Here is a 24,925-nt window from a genome sequence, read left to right as displayed (position 1 = left end):
GGCAAAGGCACTTCAATCACAGAATGGCACACACACACACAATCCATGTCTCAATTTTATCAAGGATTAAAAACCCTTCCCCTTCATCTACACAGATTGAAGTGGATATCAACAAGGGATCCTAGTTTCACCTGGATTTACCTAGTCAGTCTGTCATGGAAAGAGCAATGTTTTGTCCACCCGGTGTAAGTCAAAACTAGGCCACTCAGGAAAATTCAATGTCGTCTTGGTAAGCATCTCCAGTGTATATTGAGCCTTGTGTTTTAGGTTATTGTCCTGTTGAAAGTGAATTCATCTCCCAGGGTCTGGTGGAAAGCATACTGTTCCAGGTTTTCCTCTAAGATTTTGCCTGTGATTAGCTTCATTCCTTAATATTTTTTACCCTGAAATTCTCCCTAGTTCTTAACAATTACAAGCACACCCATAACATGATGCAGCCACCACTATTCTTGAAAATATAGAGTGCGCTACTCAGTAATGTGTTGTAGTGGATTTGCCCCAAACATAACACTTTATATATAAAAGTGAATTGCTTTGTCACATTTTTCACAGTAAGTATTACTTTAGTGCCTTGTTGCAAACTATATGCATGTTTTTTAATATTCTGTACAGGCTTCCTTCTTTTCACTCTGTCAATTAGGTTAGTATTGCGGAGTAACTACAATGTTCTTGATCCTTCCTCAATTTTCTCCTATTACAAACATTAAACTCTAACTATTTTAAAGTCACCATTGGCCTCACGGTGAAATCCCTGAGCAGTTTCCTTCCTCTCTGGCAACTGAGTTAGGAAGGACGCCTGTATCTTTGTAGTGAAGGTGTATTGATACGCCATCCAAAGATAAAATAACTTCACCATGCGCAAAGGAATATTCAATGTCTGCTTTTTTTACCCATCTACCAACAAGTGCCCATCTTTGCAAGGCATTGGAAAACATCCCTGGTCTTTGTGGTTGAATCTGTGTTTGAAATTCAATGATCAACTGAGGGACCTTACAGTACGTGTGGGGTACAGAGACGAGCTAGTCATTAAAAAAAGAATAAACACTTTTTGCACACAGAGTGAGTCCATGCAACTTGTGACTTGTTAATCAAAAGTTTACTCCTGAACTTATTTATTTCTCTCTTCGTCCGCCCACGTGTTCTCGCACACCCCGAGAGCTTCTGGTCAGCGGGGTGGTGGCATCGGGATCCTTATCTCTCCCAAGTGGTCATTCTCTCTTTCTCCCCTTACCCATCTGTCTATCGCCTCCTTTGAATTTCATGCTGTCACAGTTACCAGCCCTTTCAAGCTTAACATCCTTATCATTTATCGCCCTCCAGGTTCCCTCGGAGAGTTCATCAATGAGCTTGATGCCTTGATAAGCTCCTTTCCTGAGGACGGCTCACCTCTCATAGTTCTGGGCCACTTTAACCTCCCCACGTCTACCTTTGACGCATTCCTCTCTGCCTCCTTTCCACTCCTCTCCTCTTTTGACCTCACCCTCTCACCTTCCCCCCCTACTCACAAGGCAGGCAATATGCTCGACCTCATCTTTACTAGATGCTGTTCTTCCACTAACCTCATTGCAACTCCCCTCCAAGTCTCCGACCACTACCTTGTATCCTTTTCCCTCTCGCTCTCATCCAACACTTCCCACACTGCCCCTACTCGGATGGTATCGCGCCGTCCCAACCTTCGCTCTCTCTCCCCCGCTACTCTCTCCTTTTCCATCCTATCATCTCTTCCCTCTGCTCAAACCTTCTCCAACCCATCTCCTGATTCTGCCTCCTCAACCCTCCTCTCCTCCCTTTCTGCATCCTTTGACTCTCTATGTCCCCTATCTTCCAGGCCGGCTCGGTCCTCCCCTCCCGCTCCGTGGCTTGACGACTCATTGCGAGCTCACAGAACAGGGCTCCGGGCAGCCGAGCGGAAATGGAGGAAAACTCGCCTCCCTGCGGACCTGGCATCCTTTCACTCCCTCCTCTCTACATTTTCCTCCTCTGTCTCTGCTGCTAAAGCCACTTTCTACCACTCTAAACTCCAAGCATCTGCCTCTAACCCTAGGAAGCTCTTTGCCACCTTCTCCTCCCTCCTGAATCCCCCCCTCCTCCCTCTCTGCAGATGACTTTCAACCATTTTGAAAAGAAGGTCGACGACATCCGATCCTCGTTTGCTAAGTCAAACGACACCGCTGGTTCTGCTCACACTGCCCTACCCTGTGCTCTGACCTCTTTCTCCCCTCTCTCTCCAGATGAAATCTCGCGTCTTGTGACGGCCGGCCGCCCAACAACCTGCCCGCTCGACCCTATCCCCTCCTCTCTTCTCCAGACCATTTCCGGAGACCTTCTCCCTTACCTCACCTCGCTCATCAACTTATCCCTGACCGCTGGCTACGTCCCTTCAGTCTTCAAGAGAGCGAGAGTTGCACCCCTTCTGAAAAAACCTACACTCGATCCCTCCGATGTTAACAACTACAGACCAGTATCCCTTCTTTCTTTTCTCTCCAAAACTCTTGAACGTGCCGTCCTTGGTCAGCTCTCCCGCTATCCCTCTCAGAATGACCTTCTTGATCCAAATCAGTCAGGTTTCAAGACTAGTCATTCAACTGAGACTGCTCTTCTCTGTATCACGGAGGCGCTCCGCACCGCTAAAGCTAACTCTCTCTCCTCTGCTCTCATCCTTCTAGACCTATCGGCTGCCTTCGATACTGTGAACCATCAGATCCTCCTCTCCACCCTCTCCGAGTTGGGCATCTCCGGCGCGGCCCACGCTTGATTGCGTCCTACCTGACAGGTCGCTCCTACCAGGTGGCGTGGCGAGAATCTGTCTCCTCACCACGCGCTCTCACCACTGGTGTCCCCAGGGCTCTGTTCTAGGCCCTCTCCTATTCTCGCTATACACCAAGTCACTTGGCTCTGTCATAACCTCACATGGTCTCTCCTATCATTGCTATGCAGACGACACACAATTAATCTTCTCCTTTCCCCCTTCTGATGACCAGGTGGTGAATCGCATCTCTGCATGTCTGGCAGACATATCAGTGTGGATGACGGATCACCACCTCAAGCTGAACTTCGGCAAGACGGAGCTGCTCTTCCTCTCGGGGAAGGACTGCCCGTTCCATGATCTCGCCATCACGGTTGACAACTCCATTGTGTCCTCCTCCCAGAGCGCTAAGAACCTTGGCGTGATCCTGGACAACACCCTGTCGTTCTCAACTAACATCAAGGCGGTGGCCCGTTCCTGTAGGTTCATGCTCTACAACATCCGCAGAGTACGACCCTGCCTCACACAGGAAGCGGCGCAGGTCCTAATCCAGGCACTTGTCATCTCCCGTCTGGATTATTGCAACTCGCTGTTGGCTAGGCTCCCTGCCTGTGCCATTAAACCCCTACAACTCATCCAGAACGCCGCAGCCCGTCTAGTGTTCAACCTTCCCAAGTTCTCTCACGTCACCCCGCTCCTCCGCTCTCTCCACTGGCTTCCAGTTGAAGCTCGCATCCGCTACAAGACCATGGTGCTTGCCTACAGAGCTGTGAGGGGAACGGCACCTCAGTACCTCCAGGCTCTGATCAGGCCCTACACCCAAATAAGGGCACTGCGTTCATCCACCTCTGGCCTGCTCGCCTCCCTACCACTGAGGAAGTACAGTTCCCGCTCAGCCCAGTCAAAACTGTTCGCTGCTCTGGCTCCCCAATGGTGGAACAAAATCCCTCACGACGCCAGGACAGCGGAGTCAATCACCACCTTCCGGAGACACCTGAAACCCCACATCTTTAAGGAATACTTAGGATAGGATAAAGTAATCCTTCTCACCCCCCCCCCCATTAAAATATTTAGATGCACTATTGTAAAGTGGCTGTTCCACTGGATGTCATAAGGTGAATGCACCAATTTGTAAGTCGCTCTGGATAAGAGCGTCTGCTAAATGACTTAAATGTAATGTAAATGTAAATTTAGGCTTGCCATAACAAAAGGGGTTGAATACTTATGGACAAAACATTTTGAAAAACATAATTCCACTTATGGGGTAATGTGTGTAGGCTAGTGATACAAAATGTCAAATCAATCCATCTTAAATTCAGGCTGTAACAACAAAATGTGGAAAAAGTCAAGGGGTGCAAATACATTCTGAAGGCACTATAGCTATTCATTACAATAGCTAGCGAAACTAGTTAGTGCTTTGTTAACTTTATTAGCAGTATGTTTTGAGAGGTGGAAAATGCCAGCGCCATAGCACCGGTGTCCAGTGGTACCATCGGGGGCTGCCAACTCCTCTCCCTCTCGACCTTGTTCGTGCTTTGTACTGTCCCTCTAATAATGGCTTGAATAAAATGCTAGTCCGAGCAGTTTCCTAGGCAGAGACCAATTTCTAAGGGGCACTCGGTATCAACGGTACAGCGAAGCCTAATCATTACAACAATTATCTGGGTGATTATTTTTTTTTTGGCACACAGTTGCTCCCAAAATAAAATTTCAGGTCGCACAGCACAATATTTAGGAGCATATGCAACCAAAATGGTTACACATGCTGACCATACCGCTTGCGTCGCAAAATAAATGTACACATACATGTTATTCAGTCATTGCAACCGCACTGCTTGCGAGCGTCTGCGTGACCAGGCGCTAAAATAGAAATAGGTCCTATTTGTGACACTCAACGTGCTGCAAGCCCGGCCTCTCCCATCTTCTCATTGGTTTTTGAGAGCATATACCCATGTGCCATCCCCTCATTGGTGTTTAGGAGCATATACCCACGTGGGTGATTGAAAGATGAACTGACATCCACACTCCACCAGTTGGTTGTAGTAACGCCCCGTAAAGTTGGTTGTCAACCGCCAAAGAAGTAAAAAAGAAGCCTGAGGAAGGAGGAGAGATGACGAGAAAGGAATTCGGTTTGCCGTTTTATCTGTTGTCGGAGTAGAGGACGTTTCAGGTAAAATAACAACCCAATGTTTATATCCCAGGACAAATTAGCTAGTAACAGCAAGCTAGCTAGCTACATTGCCATAAATGTTTAATGCTTTTCGACATGTCCCCAAATTAATATAATTGGTTCAGAGTTTATTTTGATACTTCAACTTGGGTGTCCTGATCACGTCTGGTGTCGAGATACAAAAATCAACATGCGTGCGCGCGCGCCCGGTTTGGTCAGCATATATTTGACTACAAGTGAGGAACTTCTCTATAAAAACAGTTCTATACCTGGTAGACTTGGTCAGTTGTGCTGTTCTTGCGCACCCTGACAGAGATGATGGTCTTGTCTGGCAGGGCTATCCGCAGCTCCACGTCTGAAATGCCATTGTAATTCTGACAGAGAAAGGAAAGGTGAGTATCAGTGTGTGTGTGTTTTAAGATGCTCTCCTGGAGCTACGGAAATGGTCTGCACAAACGTACCTCATCTGATTCAGAAAGGAATTCCTGCATGATGTCACTCTCACCAATCACCCGTACTGAACAAACTACAGAAGGAGAAAATAAGAGAAACAGAGAGAGCAAAAGGTTGTCTTACCATATTGCATTCACGTGCACACTTGAAGTTGGACACAATGTGCACTGCAGTTATATTACCGGTACATACACGTTCCAGGGCATTCCACAAGTATTGCAATGATTTGCCATCTGTCTGCAGGAGATTGAGCTATCTTGGATTTCGACACACTGCATTACAGCATACGTGGTTTCTCACTTCTCCAAAAGTCAGATTTCTGTGCTACTTGTTCCTCTAATTAACTCACACAGGCATTCGAAAAATAAAGCACGTGCTGTTTTTCATCTCTCCTCAACTGATCTCCAGCACTGACATATGGAAGAGGTGTAATACCACAGAATGAAATAGAACGTAATAATAGTAATATATACACATCTCTATGTGTAATATGATACCTGTGGTGTTGGCGCTATAGGCACTATCTGCATGTCCGTTACACGTCATTGAAGGGAATTAAGTTACAATCCTTAAGTTTTTTCCTTTTCTTTAGCTCTCCTCAATTCTCTACAGGTACACTCTACCTCTTTCTCTACCTTTGCTTCCTTCTCTCTCTCTCACCTCTCTCCAGGTACTCCTCCAGGCCCCTGCGGCGTGTGTCCAGCTGCTGCTCAGACAGGGAGAAGGGCCACTTCCCTGGGATCTTGGGGAAGGTGTAACTGGCAAACTCCCTCTTCAGGTTCTGGTTCAGGATAGCAAACTCCCGGTAGCGCTTGGAGCACAGCTGCCTGCCCGACATGTACACGTTGTACACCTGTAGGGAACAGACCGACGTGAGCGGTAAGGTGGCATATGACAGAACACAGGGGAAATTATGCACAGTATTCACTTGTAAAAGATGAGACATGTACACAGGGCTCTAAAGTGTGACCATTTTGGTTGCATATGCTTCTAAATATTTTGTTGTGTGACCTGGACTTAAATTTGGGAACACCAATGTGCCTAGAAAAACATTTGTAGTTTTATATTTTTTTTAGGTGGTAGATCAGCTTTAATATTGCAGACAGATCGTAGCTTTCATCAATGTAATTGTCTGCATCATTTCCAATCCCCACAACAGACACACACACAAAAGTTGCACACCACCAACTACCTCATCCCCATATTTGTTTTTCCTGCTCTTTTGTGCAAGTAGAAATACTGGTGTACATCTGCACATATCACTCCAGTGTAAATTGCTAAATTGTAATTACTTTGCCACTATTGGCCTATTTATTGCCTTATACCAGGGATTTTCTTTATTTTGACTATTTTCTACATTGTAGAATAATAGTGAAGACATCAAAAACTATGAAATAATATAGAATCATGCAGTAACGAAAAAGTGTGAAACAAATCAAAATATATTTCATTTTTGGGATTCATCAAAGTAGCCTTGATGACAGCTTTGCACTCTTGGCATTTTCTCAACCAGCTTCATGAGGTAGTCACCTGGAATGCATTTGAATTAACAGGTGTGCCTATACCTTAGAGAAGTTAAAAAGTACATTTGTGGAATTTCTTTCCTTAATGGGTTTGAGCCAATCAGTTGCATTGTGACAAGGTAGGGTTGGTAAACAGAAGATAGCCTATTTGGTAAAAGAACAAGTCCATATTATGGCAAGAACAGCTCAAATAAACAAAGAGAAACGACAGTCCATTACTTTAAGACATGAAGGTCAGTCAATCTGGAAAATGTCTCAAGTGCAGTCACAAAAACCAAGCGCTGATGAAGAAACTGGCTCTCATGAGGACAGCCACAGGAAAGGAAGACCCAGAGTTACCTCTGCTGCAGAGAAGTTCATTAGAGTTAACAGCCTCAGAAATTGCAGCCCAAATAAATGCTTCAGAGTTAAAGTAAGAGACACATCAACGTCAACTGGGCAGAGGAGACTGCGTCAAATCAGGCCTTCATGGTCAAATTGCTGAAAAGAAACCATTACTAAAAGACACCTATAAGAAGAGACTTGCTTGGTCCAACAAACACGAGCAATGGACATTAGACCGATGGAAATCTGTCCTTTGGTCCAAATTCATTATGTGGGACCGAGAAACTCGTCAGCATTGAGGGAAAGATGAACGGAGCAAAGTACAGAGAGAGATATTTGATGAAAACTTGCTCCAGAGAGCTCACAACCTCAGACTAGGGCGAAGGTTCACCTTCCAACAGGACAATGCCCTAAGCACACAGCCAAGACAACGCAGGAGAGGCTTCAGGGACAAGTCTCTGAATGTCCTTGAGTGGTCCAGCCAGAGCCAAGCTCCCCACCCAACCTGACAGAGCTTGAGAGGATCTGCAGAGAAGAATGGGAGAAACTCCCCAAATACAGGTGTGCCAAGCTTGTAGCGTCATACCCAAGAAGACTCGAGGCTGCAATCACTGTCAAAGGTGCTTCAACAAAGTACTGAGTAAATGTGATATTAAAATATTTTTATTAAATTAGCAACAATTTCTAAAGAACTGTTTATGCTTTGTCATGATTGGGTAGTTTTTAGATTGATGAGGGGGAAAAAAATATTTTAATCCATTTTAGAATAAGGCTGTAAGGTAACAAAATGTGGAAAAAGTCAAGGGTCCTGAATACTTTCCAAATGCACTGTGTGTAATAATAATATAATATATGCCATTTCCAAATGCACTGTGGTATGTACAGTGCATGAGCTACAGGACCAACACAGTATTCAAACCCCTTGATATTTCACACATTTTGTTACGTTACTGCCTTTGAAATTGTTGCATGTAGCATTTATATTTTTCTTTAGTATAAAAAAAGATGCATTTTTGTGGTGAAAATTAGCTTCCCCAAACTTGAAACTCACCTTTGGAAAGTGAATGAATGTGCTTAATTTTAAGAATTGAGCAATAAATACTGCAGCATAAGAAAGCTGGGATACTCTTAAATAGTGGCCAGTCAAAACTCTTTTCACATGCAATTACACAAATCGTGTACTTAAGGAAAATGACTTTAAAGTGCTACTTAGTTTTTTGGGTGGCATCTGTACTTCACATTCAGCAACTTTTAATACTACTTTTTACTCCATACATTTTCCCTGACAGCTCGTTACATTTCGAATGCTTCGCAATTATCAAGCTCACACTTATCAAGAGAACCTACCTGGTCATCCTTACTGCCTGATCTGGTGGACTCACTAAACAGAAATGCTTTGTTTGCAAATGGTGTTGGAGTGTGCCTCTGGCTATCCGGAAAAAAAAAAAATCTACAAATAAATAAAAAGCCAACTGTGCCATCTGGTTTGCTTAATATAAGGAATATGAAATAATATTTACTTTTGATAAATATGTATATTTGAGCAATTACATGTACTTTTACTCAAGTAGTATTTTACTGGGTGACTTTCACTTAAGTCCTTTTCTAAGGTGTCTTTACTTTCCACCATTGTATAATGACTGGGCTTATAAGAACATGTTTCACTCAGTTGTGATACACACCGTATCAAAACATAAGACTATGGGCTAGGCTACATAAGCGACTGGCAGTTAGAAAGTTTGGTAGAATACTAATGACCATCAGCAGCATCAGAGCGCAGTTTTGGAGAAACCCAGTTATGTGACTAAATGGTCACGTGGAATTTGACTCGTGACTGCTGGTGTGGCGGTAATACTGTCACCGTAACAGCCTTAGTCCACAGGAACCTGCAGTCATGAAGAGAGCATGGCAGCGCCTCTCCCCCCCAAAAAAACATTTTTTTTGGCATGGGCCCTTGGATCCTCAAATTTCTACAGCTGCACCATCGAGAGCATTTTGACTGGCTGCATCCCTGCTTGGTTTGACAAATGCACCGCCGTTGATTGCAAAGCGCTACAGAGGGCGGTGCGACAGCTACTACCCCCAAGCCATAAAACTGCTAAATAGTTAGTCCCGGTAACCATGAATTATCTTGCACTGACCCTATGCACACTCACCTTCAGAAAGTATTCACACCACTTCACTTTTTCCACATTTTGTTGGGTTACAGCCTGAATTTAAAATGGATTTAATCTAAATAATGTGTCACTGGCCTACACACAATACCCCATAATGTCAAAGTGGAATTATGTTTTTAGACATTTTTTACAAATGAATAAAAAATGAAATGTCTTGAGTCAATAAGTATTCAACCCCTTTGGTATGGCAAGCCTAAATCAGTTCAGGAGTAAGAATTTGTTTCATTATTTTTGGGGGACTCATTCCATGTTCAATAATAGTGGTTAGGGAGGTTTTCCAATGCCTCGCAAGGGCATCTATTGGTAGATTGAGCATGGTGAAGTTATCAATACACCAGTTACTACAAAGATACAGGCGTCCTTCCTAACTCAGTTACCAGAAGCGGCTCAAGAATTGGTGACTTTAAAACAATGGCTGTGATAGGAGAAAATGGAGGATGGATCAACAACATTGTAGTCATATCACAATAGTAGCCTAAATGACAGCATAAATCAATTACAGCCTGTACAATAAAAATGATCCAAAACATGCATCCTGTTTGCAATAAGGCCCTGAAGTAAAACTGCAAAGAAATTAACTTTATGTCCTGAATACAAAGCATTATGTTTGGGGCAAAACGAACATCACTGAATACCACTCTTCATATTTCTAAGCATGGTGGTGGCTGCATCATGTTATGGGTATGCTTGTCATTAGCAAGGACTAGGGATTTTGGGGGGGATAAAAAGAAACAATAGAACTAAGCACAGGCAAAATCCTAGAGGAAAACCTGATTCAGTCTGTTTTCCAACAGACACAGAGATAAAATTAACCTTTCAGTAGGACAATAACCTAAAAACACAAGGCCAAATATACACTGGAGTTGCTTACCAAGACAGTAGTGCATTTTCCTGAGTGGCCTAGTTAGTTTTGACTTAAATTGGATTGAAAATATATCGCAAGACTTGAAAACGGCAGTCTAACAATGATCAACAACCAACTTGACAGAGCTTGAATAATTTTTTAAGGATATTGTGCAAATATTGTACAATCTCTTAGAGACTTACCCAGAAAGACTCACGGCTGTATTCGTTGCCAAACGTGATTCTAACATGTATTGACTCAGGGGTGTGAATTAGATATTTCTATATTTAATTTTAAATAAATTAGCAAACATTTCTAAAAACATGTTTTAGCTTTGGCATTATAGGGTATTGTGTGTAGATGGGTGAGAAAATACATCTATTTAAAAAATAAATAATTCATGCTGTAACACAACAAAATGTGGAATAAGTTAAGGGGTATGAATTGACACCCACACACATTCAGCACACACACACCATTTGCTGCTGCTAATCTGTTCTTTATTTTACACTTATCTATCCTGATGCCTAGTAACTTTACCCTGCCTTCATGTACACATCTACCTCAAATACCTTATACCACGGCACATTGATCTGGTGCTGGTACTCCCTGTAAACAAAACAAAGAACACCTGCTCTTTCCATGACAGACTGACCAAGTGAATCCAGATGAAAGCTATTGATCATTTGTTAAATCAGGGTAGATAAAGGGGAGGAGAGGTTAAAATATGGATATTTAAGCCTTGAGACAACAGATACACAATCCATGTATATTTGCCATTCAGACGGTGAAGGGGAAAGACCAAAAATGTCTGTCTTTGAACGGGGTATGGTAGGTGACAGGCGCACTGGTTTGTGTCAAGAACTGCATCGCTGCTGGGTATCACCATTAACAGTTTCCCATGTGTGTCAAGAATGATCCACCACCTAAAGGACATCTAGCCAACTTGACAATTGTGGGAAGCATTGCTTTCAACACCTTGTAGAGTCCATTCGCCCGACAAATTGAAGAGGTTCTGGCGGCAAAAGGGGGGGGGATACAACTTAATATTAGGAAGGTGTTCCTAATGTTTGGCATACTCAGTGTAGGTCACATTGTATATGTGATTACTGACAAAGGCCTACACATTTTGGCATGGCCGAACTCTGCACTGCAAAAGACACATTGGGCTTTTAGAAAAGTTCAGTCATTCTCTAGTAAACAAGGCCAGCCAGAAACCTCACCATAAACTATGTATTTTTTACTCACCACAAACCTCTCGGCGTGCTGCTCCACGTGCTTGAATGTGGGGATGGAGATGGGCACGGCCTGCTTGTCGCTGTAGTCATAGCTGAGCTGGGCGGCGCTCTCATCCCCGGCCTCAAGACAGTCTGCCTCCTGGGGCGGCACAGACAGCACAGAAAGCACCAGTTCCCTCTCCCCGGCCCGGATCAGATCCACCACCTGCTTGTGGGTGGCCCCCTCCACGCTCACACCATTACTGTGGGACGCAGAGTGAGAGATGGTGGGACGGGATCAGTCGGTGCTCATGTTATGCCCGTTAAGGGTGGTAGTGTTTGGTTAGACCTATCCTCCAACACCTTCTCTGAAATTATTCACGTTTGCCTTATTCTGTCTAGCTCTGTAACCTGCCAAACTTTTACCCCTGATCTCTTTCCAATGTTGGCTGAGCAGTGAGTCTCTCGCTATCGATTCCCTATCGCTACAAAAATATATATATATATAAATAAAATAGTTTTAAAAAATCTAATAAAAAAACAATATATATAGTACCAGTCAAAAGTTTGGACACCTACTCATTAAATGTTCTTTCTTTTTAATATTTTCTAAATTGTAAAATAATAGTGAAGACATCAAAACTATGAAATAACACATATGGAGTCATGTAGTAACTAAAAAGAAAACAAGTGTTAAATCAAAATATATTTTATATGAGAAACTTCAAAGTAGCCACCCTTTTCCTTGATGACAGCTTTGCATACTCTTGCATTCTCTCAACCAGCTTCACCTGGAATACTTTTTGAACAGTCTTGAAGGAGTTCTCACACATGATGAGCACTTGTTGGCTGCATTACCTTCCCTCCGCGGTCCAACTGATCCAAAACCATCTCAAGTTGATGTTACCTATGTTACCAACCAATTCTGATTATTCCCCAACACACCTCCCAGTTAGTTTAAGGGCTATTTGACCAAGGAGAGTGATGGCATGCTGCATCAGATCTGGCCTCCACAATCCCCGACCCCAACCAAATGGAGATGGTTTGGGATGAGTTGGAACGCAGAGTGAAGGAAAAGCAGCCAACAAGTGCTCAACATATGTGGGAACTCTTTCAAGACTGTTGGAGAAGCATTCCAGGTGAAGCTGGTTGAAAGAATGCCAAGAGTGTGCAAAGCTGTCATCAAGGCAAAGGGTGGCTACTTTGAACAATCCTGAATATAACATATATTTGGATTTGTTTAACACAATTTAATAGTTTGCCTTCACTATTATTCTACAATGTATGAAAATGAAATAAAAACCCTTGAATGAGTAGCTGTCCAAACTTTTAACTTGTACTGTATATAGACACAGTGCATTCGGAAAGTATTCAGACCCCTTCACTTTTTCCACATTTTGTTACGTTACAGCCTTATTCTAAAATTGATCAAATGCATGTTTTTCCTGATCAATCTACACACAATACTCCATAATGACAAAGCAAAACATTTAAATTATTTGCACATTTATTAAAAATAAAAACAGAAATACCTTATTTTATATAAGTATGCTTAAAACTTGAGCTCAGGTACATCCTGTTCCCATTGTTCATCCTTGAGATGTTTCTACAACTTGATTGGAGTCCACCTGTAGTAAATTCAATTGATTGGACATGATTTGGAAAGGCACATGCCTATATCAGATCCCACATTTGGCAGCGCATGTCAGGGCAAAACCAAGCCACGAGGTCGAAGGAATTGTCTGTAGAGCTCCGAGACAGGATTGTGTCGAGGCACAGATCTGGGGAAGGGAACATGCTGTAGGGATATTTTTCTGCGGCAGGGACTGGGAGACTAGTAAGATTGAGGGAAAGATGAACAGAGTAAATGTACAGAGAAATCCACGATCAAAACCTAATCCAGAGTGCTCAGAACCTCAGACTGGGGCGAAGATTCACCATCCAACAGGACAACGACTCGAAGCACACAGCCACGACAATGCAGGAGTGGCTTCGGGACAAGTCTCAATGTCCTTGAGTGGCCCAGCCAGAGCCTGGACTTGAACCCGATCAAACATCTCTGGAGAGACCTGAAAATAGCTGTGTAGCGACGCTCCACATCCAACCGGACAGAGTTTGAGAGGATCTGCAGAGAATGGAGAAACTCCAAATACAGGTGTGCTAAGCTTGTAGTGTCAAACCCAAGAAGACCCGTGGCTGTAAACGCTGCCCAAGGGGCTTCAACAAAGTACTGAGTAAAAGGTCTGAATACTTATGTAAATGTGTAATTTATTTTTAATAAATAAATACATCTCTGCAAACCTGTTTATGCTGTCGTTATGGGGTAGTGTGTAGATTGACGAGTGGATAATAAAAAATAAAAAATCTATTTTAGAATAAGGCTGTAACGTAACAAAATGTGGAAAAAGTCAAGGGGTCTGAATACTTTACAAATGCACTGGGTTTTATTGTCACACACCGGATAGGTGCAGTGAAAATATTTTGTTTTACAGGGTCAGCAATAGTAGTACAGCGCCGTTGGAGCAAATTAGGGTTAAGTGCCTTGCTCAAGGGCACAGACAGATTTTTCACCACATCGCCTTGAGTATTCTAACCAGCGACCTTCCGGTTACTGGACTAGCGCGCTAACCGGCTACCTGACTCCTTACAAGTTTACCTTGTGGTGACAAGCCTCCCTCCTTAACTCACGATGCTGAGGCCAGATGGCAGCAGCATCAGGTGTCTTGGCTAATCTGCCTCTGAGTACCAAGGTGGTTGAGGGAGGGCAGGGGAGCGCCTGCCTGCCACACACTTTTTCCATCATTACTTATTCATTTTAGTAACCTTTGAAACTCCTGGCCTATAAGATCAGGACTATTTTATGTGTAAGAGAACATTAACCCTTTAACACCTCCTCGAGATTAAAGTTTTTACTACAAGATATCATTGTGACAGTTTCATGTTTGTTCTTCAAATTGTGTATTTTATTAAGACAAATTAAATATCCCACATTATCTCGAAAAATGTAAGATTTTGTTTTAAGTTTTCGCTTTTCACAGGTTTTTGCTCTTAAAAAAAATCACACAACAACACTTAAACCTGAGAAATGATGACTTTTAAGTGTAGTTACCCTTTAATTGAAGTGCACACCTAGCAAGAGGCTGTTTAGCTGCGTTTTTATAGTGCACATATGATAGTGTTTGCAAAACAAATACCCACTGGATTGATACACACCCCCCCCTTCCCCCACACACACACACACACACCCTCTTCAGAAAGTTGCAGGAAATACAATTAATACATTTTCAATACATTTAGTGGATGCACTACTAAAGTCAAGACTTCTGTTTTAATGCCTGGATTCGATGAGGGCCCTAATTATCATACTTGGATCAGAATGATTGTTACGAATTCCCTGCCGGTCCTTATTCCCAAGGACCATAGCCTGAGAGTCTAGGGAGTACCCTAAACCTGCTTCTCAAACTCTCTAACCTGGGTGACGTGTGTCCTGATAGTAACCTTCCTAGCAACCTAAGGGGGCGGAAATCTGCCCATCCCTTGACTCTGCAGGTCATTCAGGGCACTTTCCATACTGCCTACCTGCAGTCTAATGGAGTATGGCTCTGGGGTATACAGTGGACTAATACCATGTGGATTATACCCCTTCTATGGAGCCTACAGGAGTGAAGTACAGGAAGAACATATGGTTTGTATGGAGCAGAATAGATCTTTGCATCTTCGAATAGCAGACCAGATCCCGGGCATCCTCCGGTCAGGGGAGCCCTCTCCAACCCCAGCAACATTACCGACTACGACTGTGACTTTAGTATTCTGCCTCTTTGGCGGCACGGCGAACTCTGGGGGAACCCTCTCCCTGGCTCGGCCAGCATCGCCAAGCGGTAGGTCAACCTATTGCTGACCGGACCCGATTCCTCACCGCCTGTCCCTGAACTATGGAATCCTGCAGAAGCACCGGGCCTGTCTGCTGCTACCTCCGATGACAGTTCCAGCCCTGACCCGGGCCCATGGGGAGACCCAGCCACCAGTTACTGACAGAACAGCTTCACCTGACCCAGCCATTGCCCTGGTCCCATTCAGTATGTCCAGGATGCACCTGCCCAGCATGCAACACCCGATCCAGATTCAGTCCTGCTGCCTCTGGACTCAACCCCAGATGTGACGGTGGGGGACACACCAGACCTCACACCCCCCTCCCCAGTGTCCTGTCCCAGGGGCACTACCTATTCCTGCTTCTGGTGTCCGAGCTGATCCACCATCTGCCCTGGGCTCACCAGCACTGCCGCCTGATCTGGCCTCAAGTTTACCGTTGGGGCCTGCTCTGGGTCCTCCTCTGGTTCCTGCACTGGGGGACTTTCCTGCCTCAGTTGAGGAACCGCCGCTGATCCTTGCCTACCTCTGATGGGGGGCCCAGACCTATCTTGGGACCAATAGGCTCTAGACTGACATTCGAGCATGGAATTACTTATTTTGTATGTTGCTCATATTTAGGGGTGGCTGTTACAAATTCCCTGCCGGTGACTTATCAGCACCTCGCAACCCTGAGCTGCACACTCCCATTCCCCACGACCGGAGCCTGAGAATTTAGGGAGTACCATAAACGTGCCTCTCAAACTCTCTGATGTGTGTGACCTGTGCCTTGAAAGGTTGCTAGGGAGGTTACTAGGGGCCGGACAGCTGCCCATCCTCTTGACTCTGCAGGTCACACAATACTTCAAGCAGTCAGAGAGCAGCAAGCTCATCTCTGTCCTGCACAACAACAGTTGGACTCATTCATATCTGGACTTGTGGGATGGTGTGTGTGCCAAAAGTGAGTTGTGTGACATTTGTATATTGTTCTTCATAGTTACTACTATTGCATGTTGCCCCTCTGCGTTAACTGTGTAATACTCTGCAGGTAGCATATGCAATCTATACAGTCCTTTGCATCTGTGCCCTGGTGTATTCATTACCTCCGTTTCTGTCCATTACAGAACCACTACCATCCCCATGTTCATCTTTATCAGTTTGTTTAAATAAAGTTTGCATATGTGTGAACTCTTGGGCTGCTTTATTCCCATTCTAACCGGGGCAGTGTCTGTGGGTCACAAATCACTAAAATAAGTAGAGTGGGGTACCTCTAAATTATACACTCCTCGAACCATTATTCCTGCAATGATGATTCACCATCGTCATCAATTATTTTCATAATTTATCTGCAGATAATCGCCAAAAAGCCTAAGTCTACCTGTAGCCTGTGCAAATTTGGGAGCCAAATGAAAGCCTATCCCACCGATGCCAATTCAGGAGCTTACACTGAGTGACGATAGTCACCCACTTCAGCGTCACTGTCTGGCAAGCCCAGACATCCTAGGAAAGGAAACTTAAGAAATCCTTTGGTATACTAGTCCCGATACGATACCATAGACATAACCACGTTATATGATTCATGAATGGCAAAAGGATATAGGAGATCGACTTTGTTCAGTTAGTTCACCTTTTATAAACTAGTCAACACTTGCTGTTCAGTGGTCAGTCCACACACAATAAATAGCATAGTATGCTCCATGACGCTGCGTAGCTAAGTTGTGGATTTTGACTCATCGTTACCAATTACATTGCATGGGACATACAAATTCACAAGCATCATGCTCTCTCCCCTCCGCGTAAAGAAATTCAACTGCATCTAGAGATCTGTATATAAATTATACGCTCAAGTCTCCACCCTAACAATGGGAGTCGTTGTCCCAAAGGCGGGAAGGCAGGAGACAAGCTTAGGTCTAAAATATGCACATAGAAATGCTTCACCTCTTCCTCTCTGCTGTGTTTCCCTGTCATCACTCGCGTTGTGACTGAAAGGCACCTATCCTATCAATAGATCGCTATAAGATGTATATCGTTCATTCTAGCAGGAGAGGGCTCGACAGACTAACGAATTAAACCTTTTAAATAAAAAGTACCCCATTTAATATGAAGTGGAAAACGTAGCTGGCTGAAAACGAGTCTGTATTGGGAACTTTCCTCAAGGGGGACAAAGAGGGGACCGGGGGGGAAAGAAAAGGGATATAGGGAGATGTAGGCAAACCCCTCTCCACATCACAGCTTTGATGTAGCCTTGATCCTTCTATCAATCAGAAAAACAGTTCTCTGTAGCATCTGCCAAATTAATCTCATGAATACCATTTATCGAAACGTAAAAGGTAGGTGAACTGAATTGGAATAAAGTTTTTTTTAATTTTTATTTTTTTAAAGGGACAGTACCAAGAGAGTTGGCCAACTTCTGGCTACTTCATGAGAATTTTTCACTCATTGACAAGGGTGGATCTAAATGAATTGAAATTGCAAAATAAAACATTGCATAACTTTTAGGTTTCCCTCAATCAATAAATAAGTAGGGATTGACAACAGCCTAAAGTCATCTAGGAAAACAGCAAATGTGCATGCGTAAACAAACAAACTAACCTTCAAGCCTGAACCACTAACGTGAGCTAGAGGTGTAGGCACTAGGTGAATAACTTGACTACACACACCAGGTTTATTTCCAATTGCTGGGGAAGCAGTAGTGGCTGATTAATGTGACACATGAGCACTACTTATCATACGACACAGGCAAAGTGGCTAGTTGATGGATAAAAACATACCGTTAGGAAGACAAAGGTTTACGTCCCAATATCACCCTATCCCTTATATAGTGCACTCTTTTTGACCAGGGCCCATAGTGCACTACATAGGAAATAGGGTGCCATTTGGAAGTAGAAATACCCTTTTGATGCCTCAGCAAGTTGTCAATCATGTTCCTCATTCTTTCTCGTTTGTCATTGACCGAGAAAAGCTTGGTATCGTTTCCATTTTCTTGTTCCTCAAGAGTAAGACAAAGGAAGACCATTTCCTTTGCAACTTTTTTAGGAAGGTATGAAAAGTTAATTCCCTCCTCTGATGTTATGATTAAAATGATATTTTCCTAATTGGAGGTGATGGCCTTGCCCCAAAATGTTTTCAAAACGAGGGTCCGGGTTTTCCTGTATCAACTCCACCCAGGCACACTGACTTGCACACAAATACACTCAGAAATAGGGCAAACAAACACTTCAAAGCATGATTGACTGCCTACATAACCAGGCTAATTCCCCCTATGGTAGACTGTCAGACTGAGTAAAACCCCCATTTCACACACAGTTGAGTTGAACTGTCGGACTACAGATGGTTGAGTGACAGTAACTGACCTACTCACTGTCATTATCCTGTCAGTCATGAGGACGCAAGACAGAGAGAGCCCTATCTTTTTAATCTCCCATTTCAAAAAATGATTAAAAAGTTACCAAGAAACCAATGACAACTCTGACATTCAACACTCATGAGCAGTGTTAAAAATCACTCACTGACTGCGCAAACGTACTCTACCAAATTAGCTAGCAAAGATCATATTGTTTGTGGTGGTGGTGCGATGATTTGAAAACTCGCAAATTTGTGCAATGATTATCGGTCTGGATTTGTTTATTAAAATGCTTGCTAGCTAATTAGCATGGGTGCTAGCTAGCTAATGTGTACTAGATAGCTACAGATAACGTTTCAGCCAATTACTGCAGTGAGGTTAACTAGCTAGCTAGCTAACGTTAGCCACTTTGCTAAATACCTAGTTATTGCAACGTTCAAAACATCTTGGAACTCTCCGACTTCCATGTGTTCAAACCAACCGGGAAATGGGAAGAATTCGATTTGAAAGGTCATACAACTCAAAATTGCAACTCGGGAACTAGGGCCTCTTTCTAGAGCTCCGAATTCCCGATCTGAAGACCACTGACGTCATGATTTGAACTCAATTCTTTCCGAGTTCTCAGTTGTTTTGAACGCGCGCATGATGCGGTTTCCCGAGTTGGATGACCGTTCAAATAGATTTTTCCCAGTCGGAGCTCCTTTTTTCCGAGTTTCCCAGTCGGAGATTTGAGTTCGCAGTTGTTTTGAACGCGGCATCAGTCCTCCCCAGAGGTAGCTAGCTAGCCAGCTAACGGCCTCTATTATGGGTAAAGAAATCTGACTTACACCTCCAGAATCCTGTCACCCTTTGATATGCCAGCTCGGTCCGCTGCCCCTCCAGGCAAAACAGCACTGACATGCTGAAGAGGTGCATACAATTCCCCATTGATGCTTCGCAGTTGTCCTCCTTCGCTAACTTGTCCACGAACGTTGAATCCATATCCTGATTCCGACTTTACAATTCTAACCATTCGTGGACCTGACGTCACTTGGGTAGCATTTTGGACTCCGGTACCGACTACCGAACCTGCAGCGGGTCCATTACGGGAAGCCGAAGGGAGAGCCGACTTAATTTCATCGCCTTCAACATCCGCCATCTTCTACTCAATGCCTCCGGTCGGTGTTTAGCGGTTTCAAAACAACAAGTAGAAATACGCTCAGCCTAGCTCCTCGAGACCGACTCAGAGGGAGTTCTATTAACCTGAATCACCGTGCACCGGTCTTTGGCCCGTGACCTGAACGGGCAGAAAACGGTGAAGAAGGAGCGCTCTTCTCAAATTCATCAGTAATGCGCTGCTCAGTCATGTTGTAAACAGGACAGCAATGGTGCATCTTCCAGAAACATACATTTGTTTTCCACCAAATATATGTTTGCATTTTCTAAGTAGTTTTGATTGGTAAGGCAGATCAAGTGTTTTTATCTAAAGCAATCACTTTTGCATTGGCAAAACACAGAATCCTACTCATTACCAACAATTACGAAACAGCCTACTGGGAGGAGGTGAGGGCCCTGGCAGAGTGGTGCCAGGAAATTAACCTCTCCTTCAACGTCAACAAAACAAAGGAGCTGATCGTGAACTTCAGGAGACGGAGGGAGCAAGCCCCCATCCACACCAATGGGCCCGCAGTGGAGAAGGTGAAAAGCTTCAAGTTTCTTTGCGTACACATCACTAACAATCCCAAATGGTCCACCTACACAGACAGTGTGGTGTAGACGGCACAAGAGCATATCTTTAAACTCAGGAGGCTGGCCCCTAAGACCCTCACAAACTTTTACAGATGCAAAATTGAGAGCATCCTGTTGGGCTGTATCACCGCCTGGTACGGCAACTGCCCAATTTATCACCGGGGGCACACTGCCTGCCTTCCAAGACACCTACAGCGCCTGATGACACAGGAAAGCCAAAAAGATCATTAAGGACCACCGACTGTTAAATAGCCATCACTAGCTGGCCTCCACCCAGTACCCTGCCCTGAACTTAGTCATTGCCACTAGCCGTCTACCACCTGGTTACTCAACCCTGCACCGTAGAGGCTGCTGCCCTTATGTACAGTTGAAGTTGGAAGTCGGAAGTTTACATACACTTAGGTTGGAGTCATTAAAACTCATTTTTCAACCACTCCACAAATTTCTTGTTAACAAACTATAGTTTTGGCAAGTCAGTTAGGAGATCTACTTTGTGCATGTGTAACAGTATAACTTTAGACCGTCACCTCACCCATACCCGGGCGCGAACCAGGGACCCTCTGCACACATCAACAACAGTCACCCTCGAAGCATTGTTACCCATCGCTCCACAAAAGCCGCGACCCTTGCAGAGCAAGGGGAACCACTACTTCAAGGTCTCAGAGCAAGTGACGTCACCGATTGAAGCGCTATTTAGCGCGCACCACCGCTAACTAGCTGCCGTTTCACATCCGTTACACATGACACAAGTAATTTTTCCAACAATTGTTTACAGACAGATTATTATTTAACTTATAATTCACTGTATCACAATTACAGTGGGTCAGAAGTTTACATACACTAAGTTGACTGTGCTTTTAAACAGCTTGTAAAATTGCAGAAAATGTCATGGCTTTAGAAGCTTCTGATAGGCTAATTGACATAATTTGAGTCAATTGGAGGTGTACCTGTGGATGTATTTCAAGGACTACCTTCAAACTCAGCGCCTCTTTGCTTGACATTATGGGAAAATCAAAAGAAATAAGCCAAGACCTCAGAAAAAAATGTGTAGACCTCAACAAGTCTGGTTCATCCTTGGGAGCAATTTCCATACGCCTGAATGCACCACATTCATCTGTACAAACAATAGTACGCAAGTATAAACACCATGGGACCACGCAGCCGTCTTACCACTCAGGAAGGAGACGCGTTCTGTCTCCTAGAGATTAATGTACTTTGGTGTGCGAAAAGTGCAAATCAATCCCAGAACAACAGCAAAGTACCTTGTGAAGTAGCTGGAGGAATCAACTACAAAAGTATCTATATCCACAGTAAAAACGAGTCCTATATCAACACAACCTGAAAGGCCGCTCAGCAAGGAAGAAGCCACTGCTCCAAAACCGTCGTAAAAAAAGCCATACTACAGTTTGCAACTGCACGTGGGGAAAAATATTGTACTTTTTGGAGAAATGTCCTTTAGTCTGATGAAACAAAAATAGAACTGTTTGTCCATAATGACCATCGTTATGTTTGGAGGAAAAAAGGGAGGCTTGCAAGCTGAAGAACACCATCTCAACGGTGAAGCACGGGGGTGGCAGCATCATGTTGTGGGGGTTCTTTGCTGCAGGAGGGACTGGTGCACTTCACGAAATAGATGACATCATGAGGTGGGGAAATTATGTGGATATATTGAAGCAACATCTCAAGACAATCAGTCAGGAAGTTAAAGCTTGGTTGCAAATGGGTCTTCCAAATAGACAATGACCCCAAGCATACTTCCAAAGTTGTGGCAAAATGGCTTAAGGACAACAAAGTCAAGGTATTGGAGTGGCCATCACAAAGCCCAGACCTCAAACCTATAGAAAATGTGTGGGCAAACTGAAAAAGGCGTGTGCAAGCAAGGAGGCCTACATACCTGACTCAGTTACACCAGCTCTGTCAGGAGGAATGGGCCAAAATACCCCCAACTTATTGTGGGAAGCTTGTGGAAGGCTACCCAAAACTTTTGACTCAAGTTACACAATTTAAAGGCAATGCTACCAAATACAAATTGAGCGTATGTAAACTTTTGATCCACTGGGAATGTGATGAAAGAAATAAAAGCTGAAATAAATCATTCTCTTATATTATTCTGACATTTCACATTCTTAAAATAAAGTGGTGATCCTAACTGACCTAATCCATCCATAAACTGGGTTTAAATGTATTTGGCTAAGGTGTATGTAAACTTCCGACTTCAACTGTATATACTGTAGACATGGAATCACTGGTCATTTTAATAATACTTGTCATTTTAATCATTTTTACATACTGTTTTATTAATTATATACTTGTCAATGCCATCCTATTAAACTATTGCTGTTTCAATACTATTATATCCTACAGATATACTAAATATTCTGTTCACCTACTGTCCATAATGTCTATATATCCCATCACACACACACATTTAAATATGTGTATGCGACCAATACAATTGAATTTGATTACACCACATGCTTAATCTAGCCTACTTTTGTTTTGAGCAGACTTTGCTACCGTGTGCTTTGAATGGGGCACCTGGCTCATGCCTGGGAGGCAGCCAGGTTACAAAACAAATGCAATCACTTTTCTCTCTGAGTAAGCTCCTTCACCGCGATATCCCGGGCCAGATAATCAAATCCCCTCAGCCCCGCCCCTTGATCACATCACGAGACCCGCTTTTCACTTTCTCCACTCAGGCAACGCGGGATCTGAGAACTGTCAGTGTATGCAGATGCTTTCTGTTTATTGTATTCCGGTTTAACCTACACAAGCATACGTTTATCACACCCACATGAGGCTGCTGAGGGGAGGACCACTCCTAACAATGGCTGGAATGGAGTTCATAGAATGGTATCAAACACATGGAAACCATGTGTTTGATGACTTTGATATCATTCCATTACAGTCCTTTCCAGCCATTGACCCTGTCCTCCCCAATTAAGGTGCCACCAACCTCCTGTGTCACCACCGTATTATGTAAATGGCGCATAAGCCTGCTGATGTAGGTCTACAGTACATATAATAGGTGCAGTCTGGAGTAGCCCTCCAGTCAAAATGTCTAGTTTACATTTTGCGAGAATCTTGAAAATAGAAAGTTACGGGAGGCCACAATCAAAGGCTAAAGTGTACCCTCATGAGGTTATGCTCGTTGAATGCTCTTCCTACACGTAAGTAGGCCATTAGCTGCTTCAAGTTGGGGACTACCTCACACAATGAGTTTTTATTATGCATTTTTGTACTGAGGTCTTTATCTATTGAAACCAAGAGAGCTACTAACAGTACGGCTTTTAAGTGAAAAAAAAATATTTGTGTGACTTACATTTGTCTTGTATATACCTTGTAAGCATTTGTGTCTGTCATGTGAATGTTGCTTTTTATATGTTTACTTTATGTTTACAGTTTATTAGGTACACCACCCTGTTCACAAAAATGGTTAACTTCTACAGAGTGAGTCACATGGCCGTGGCTTGCCTTATAAAGCAGGCAGACAGGCATCGAGCAATTCAGTTACTGTTTGATTGAACTTTAGAATGGCCAAAACAAATGATCTAAGCAACTTTGATGGTGGTATGATAGTAGGTGCCAGGGGCGCCGGTTCCAGCGTCTCAGAAACGGCTGGCCTCCTGGGCTTTTCACACACGGCAGTGTCAAAGGTTTACTAAGAATGGTGAGACAAACAAAAAACATCCAGTCATCAGCAGTCCTGTGGTGGAGAAAACAGCTTTTCGAAGGAGAATTGCAAGAATCGTGCAAGCTAACAGGCGGGCCACAAACAGGCAAATAACGCACAACTTGTCGGTCCTTGTCACGTATGGGCTATTGCAGCAGACAACCACACTGGGCTCCACTCCTTCAGATAAAAACAGGAAGAAGTGGCTCCAGTGGGCACGAGGTCACCAACACTGGACAATTGAGGAGTGGATAAACATCGCCTAGCCTGACAAATCCCGTTTCCTGTTACATCAATGGTTGTAAAGATGGGGAGAGGTCTCTCCGTAATCAAGAGATGCTCTGCTTTTTTGACACCACACTCCCCAATGCAAGTTCTGCAGGCTCTAATTGGATTTTATCTTGATTATTGTCCAGTCATATGGCCAATTGCTGCAAAGAAAGACCTGGTTAAACTGCAGCTGGCCCAGAACAGAGCGGCACGTCTTGCTCTTCATCGTAATCAGAGGGCTAATATTAATACTATGCATGCCAGTCTCTCTTGGCTGAGAGTTGAGGAAAGACTGACACCATCACTTCTTGTTTTTATAAAAAACGTAAATGCGTTGGAAATTCCAAATTGTTTGCATAGTCAACTTACACTTAAATGATAATGCCTGAGAATCCGGTGTTTGGAGGATATATTGGTATGGGTGTTGTTAGGCTCTGGACGTAGCCGGGGGCTGGCAAACCGTGCCAGTATATCCTCCAAACACTGGCTATGAGGGCATTATCACTTTTATACAACGGGTTACCAACATATTCAAATAATGATAGACATATTTTCATTAAAAACTTTATTTTGACTAATTTATTCATATTATTACATCCTTCCACAAGATA

The 24,925-nt window shown here is 43.6% G+C and overlaps 1 protein-coding gene across 1 annotated transcript in view; it reads right to left on the bottom strand.

Annotated features, from left to right (window-relative positions):
- Positions 1-19,857, bottom strand: part of LOC124018175 (sorting nexin-27-like) — a 37,749-nt gene extending 17,892 nt beyond the window's left edge. The window contains exons 1-5 of the mRNA XM_046333437.1: positions 19,471-19,857; positions 11,486-11,717; positions 6,030-6,222; positions 5,378-5,442; positions 5,186-5,290 (exon numbers count right to left, since the gene is read on the bottom strand). Coding sequence (XP_046189393.1) covers positions 5,186-5,290; positions 5,378-5,442; positions 6,030-6,222; positions 11,486-11,717; positions 19,471-19,781 — 906 coding nt within the window. The 5' untranslated portion in view covers positions 19,782-19,857. The remainder of the gene's footprint in view (positions 1-5,185; positions 5,291-5,377; positions 5,443-6,029; positions 6,223-11,485; positions 11,718-19,470) is intronic.
- Positions 19,858-24,925: the final 5,068 nt, after the last annotated feature.

The sequence above is a fragment of the Oncorhynchus gorbuscha genome, unplaced genomic scaffold (assembly GCF_021184085.1).
Source record: "Oncorhynchus gorbuscha isolate QuinsamMale2020 ecotype Even-year unplaced genomic scaffold, OgorEven_v1.0 Un_scaffold_42:::fragment_2:::debris, whole genome shotgun sequence".
Lineage (NCBI taxonomy): Eukaryota > Metazoa > Chordata > Actinopteri > Salmoniformes > Salmonidae > Oncorhynchus > Oncorhynchus gorbuscha.
Note: the sequence above shows the minus strand (reverse complement) of the source record. Positions and strands in the feature narration are given on the sequence as shown.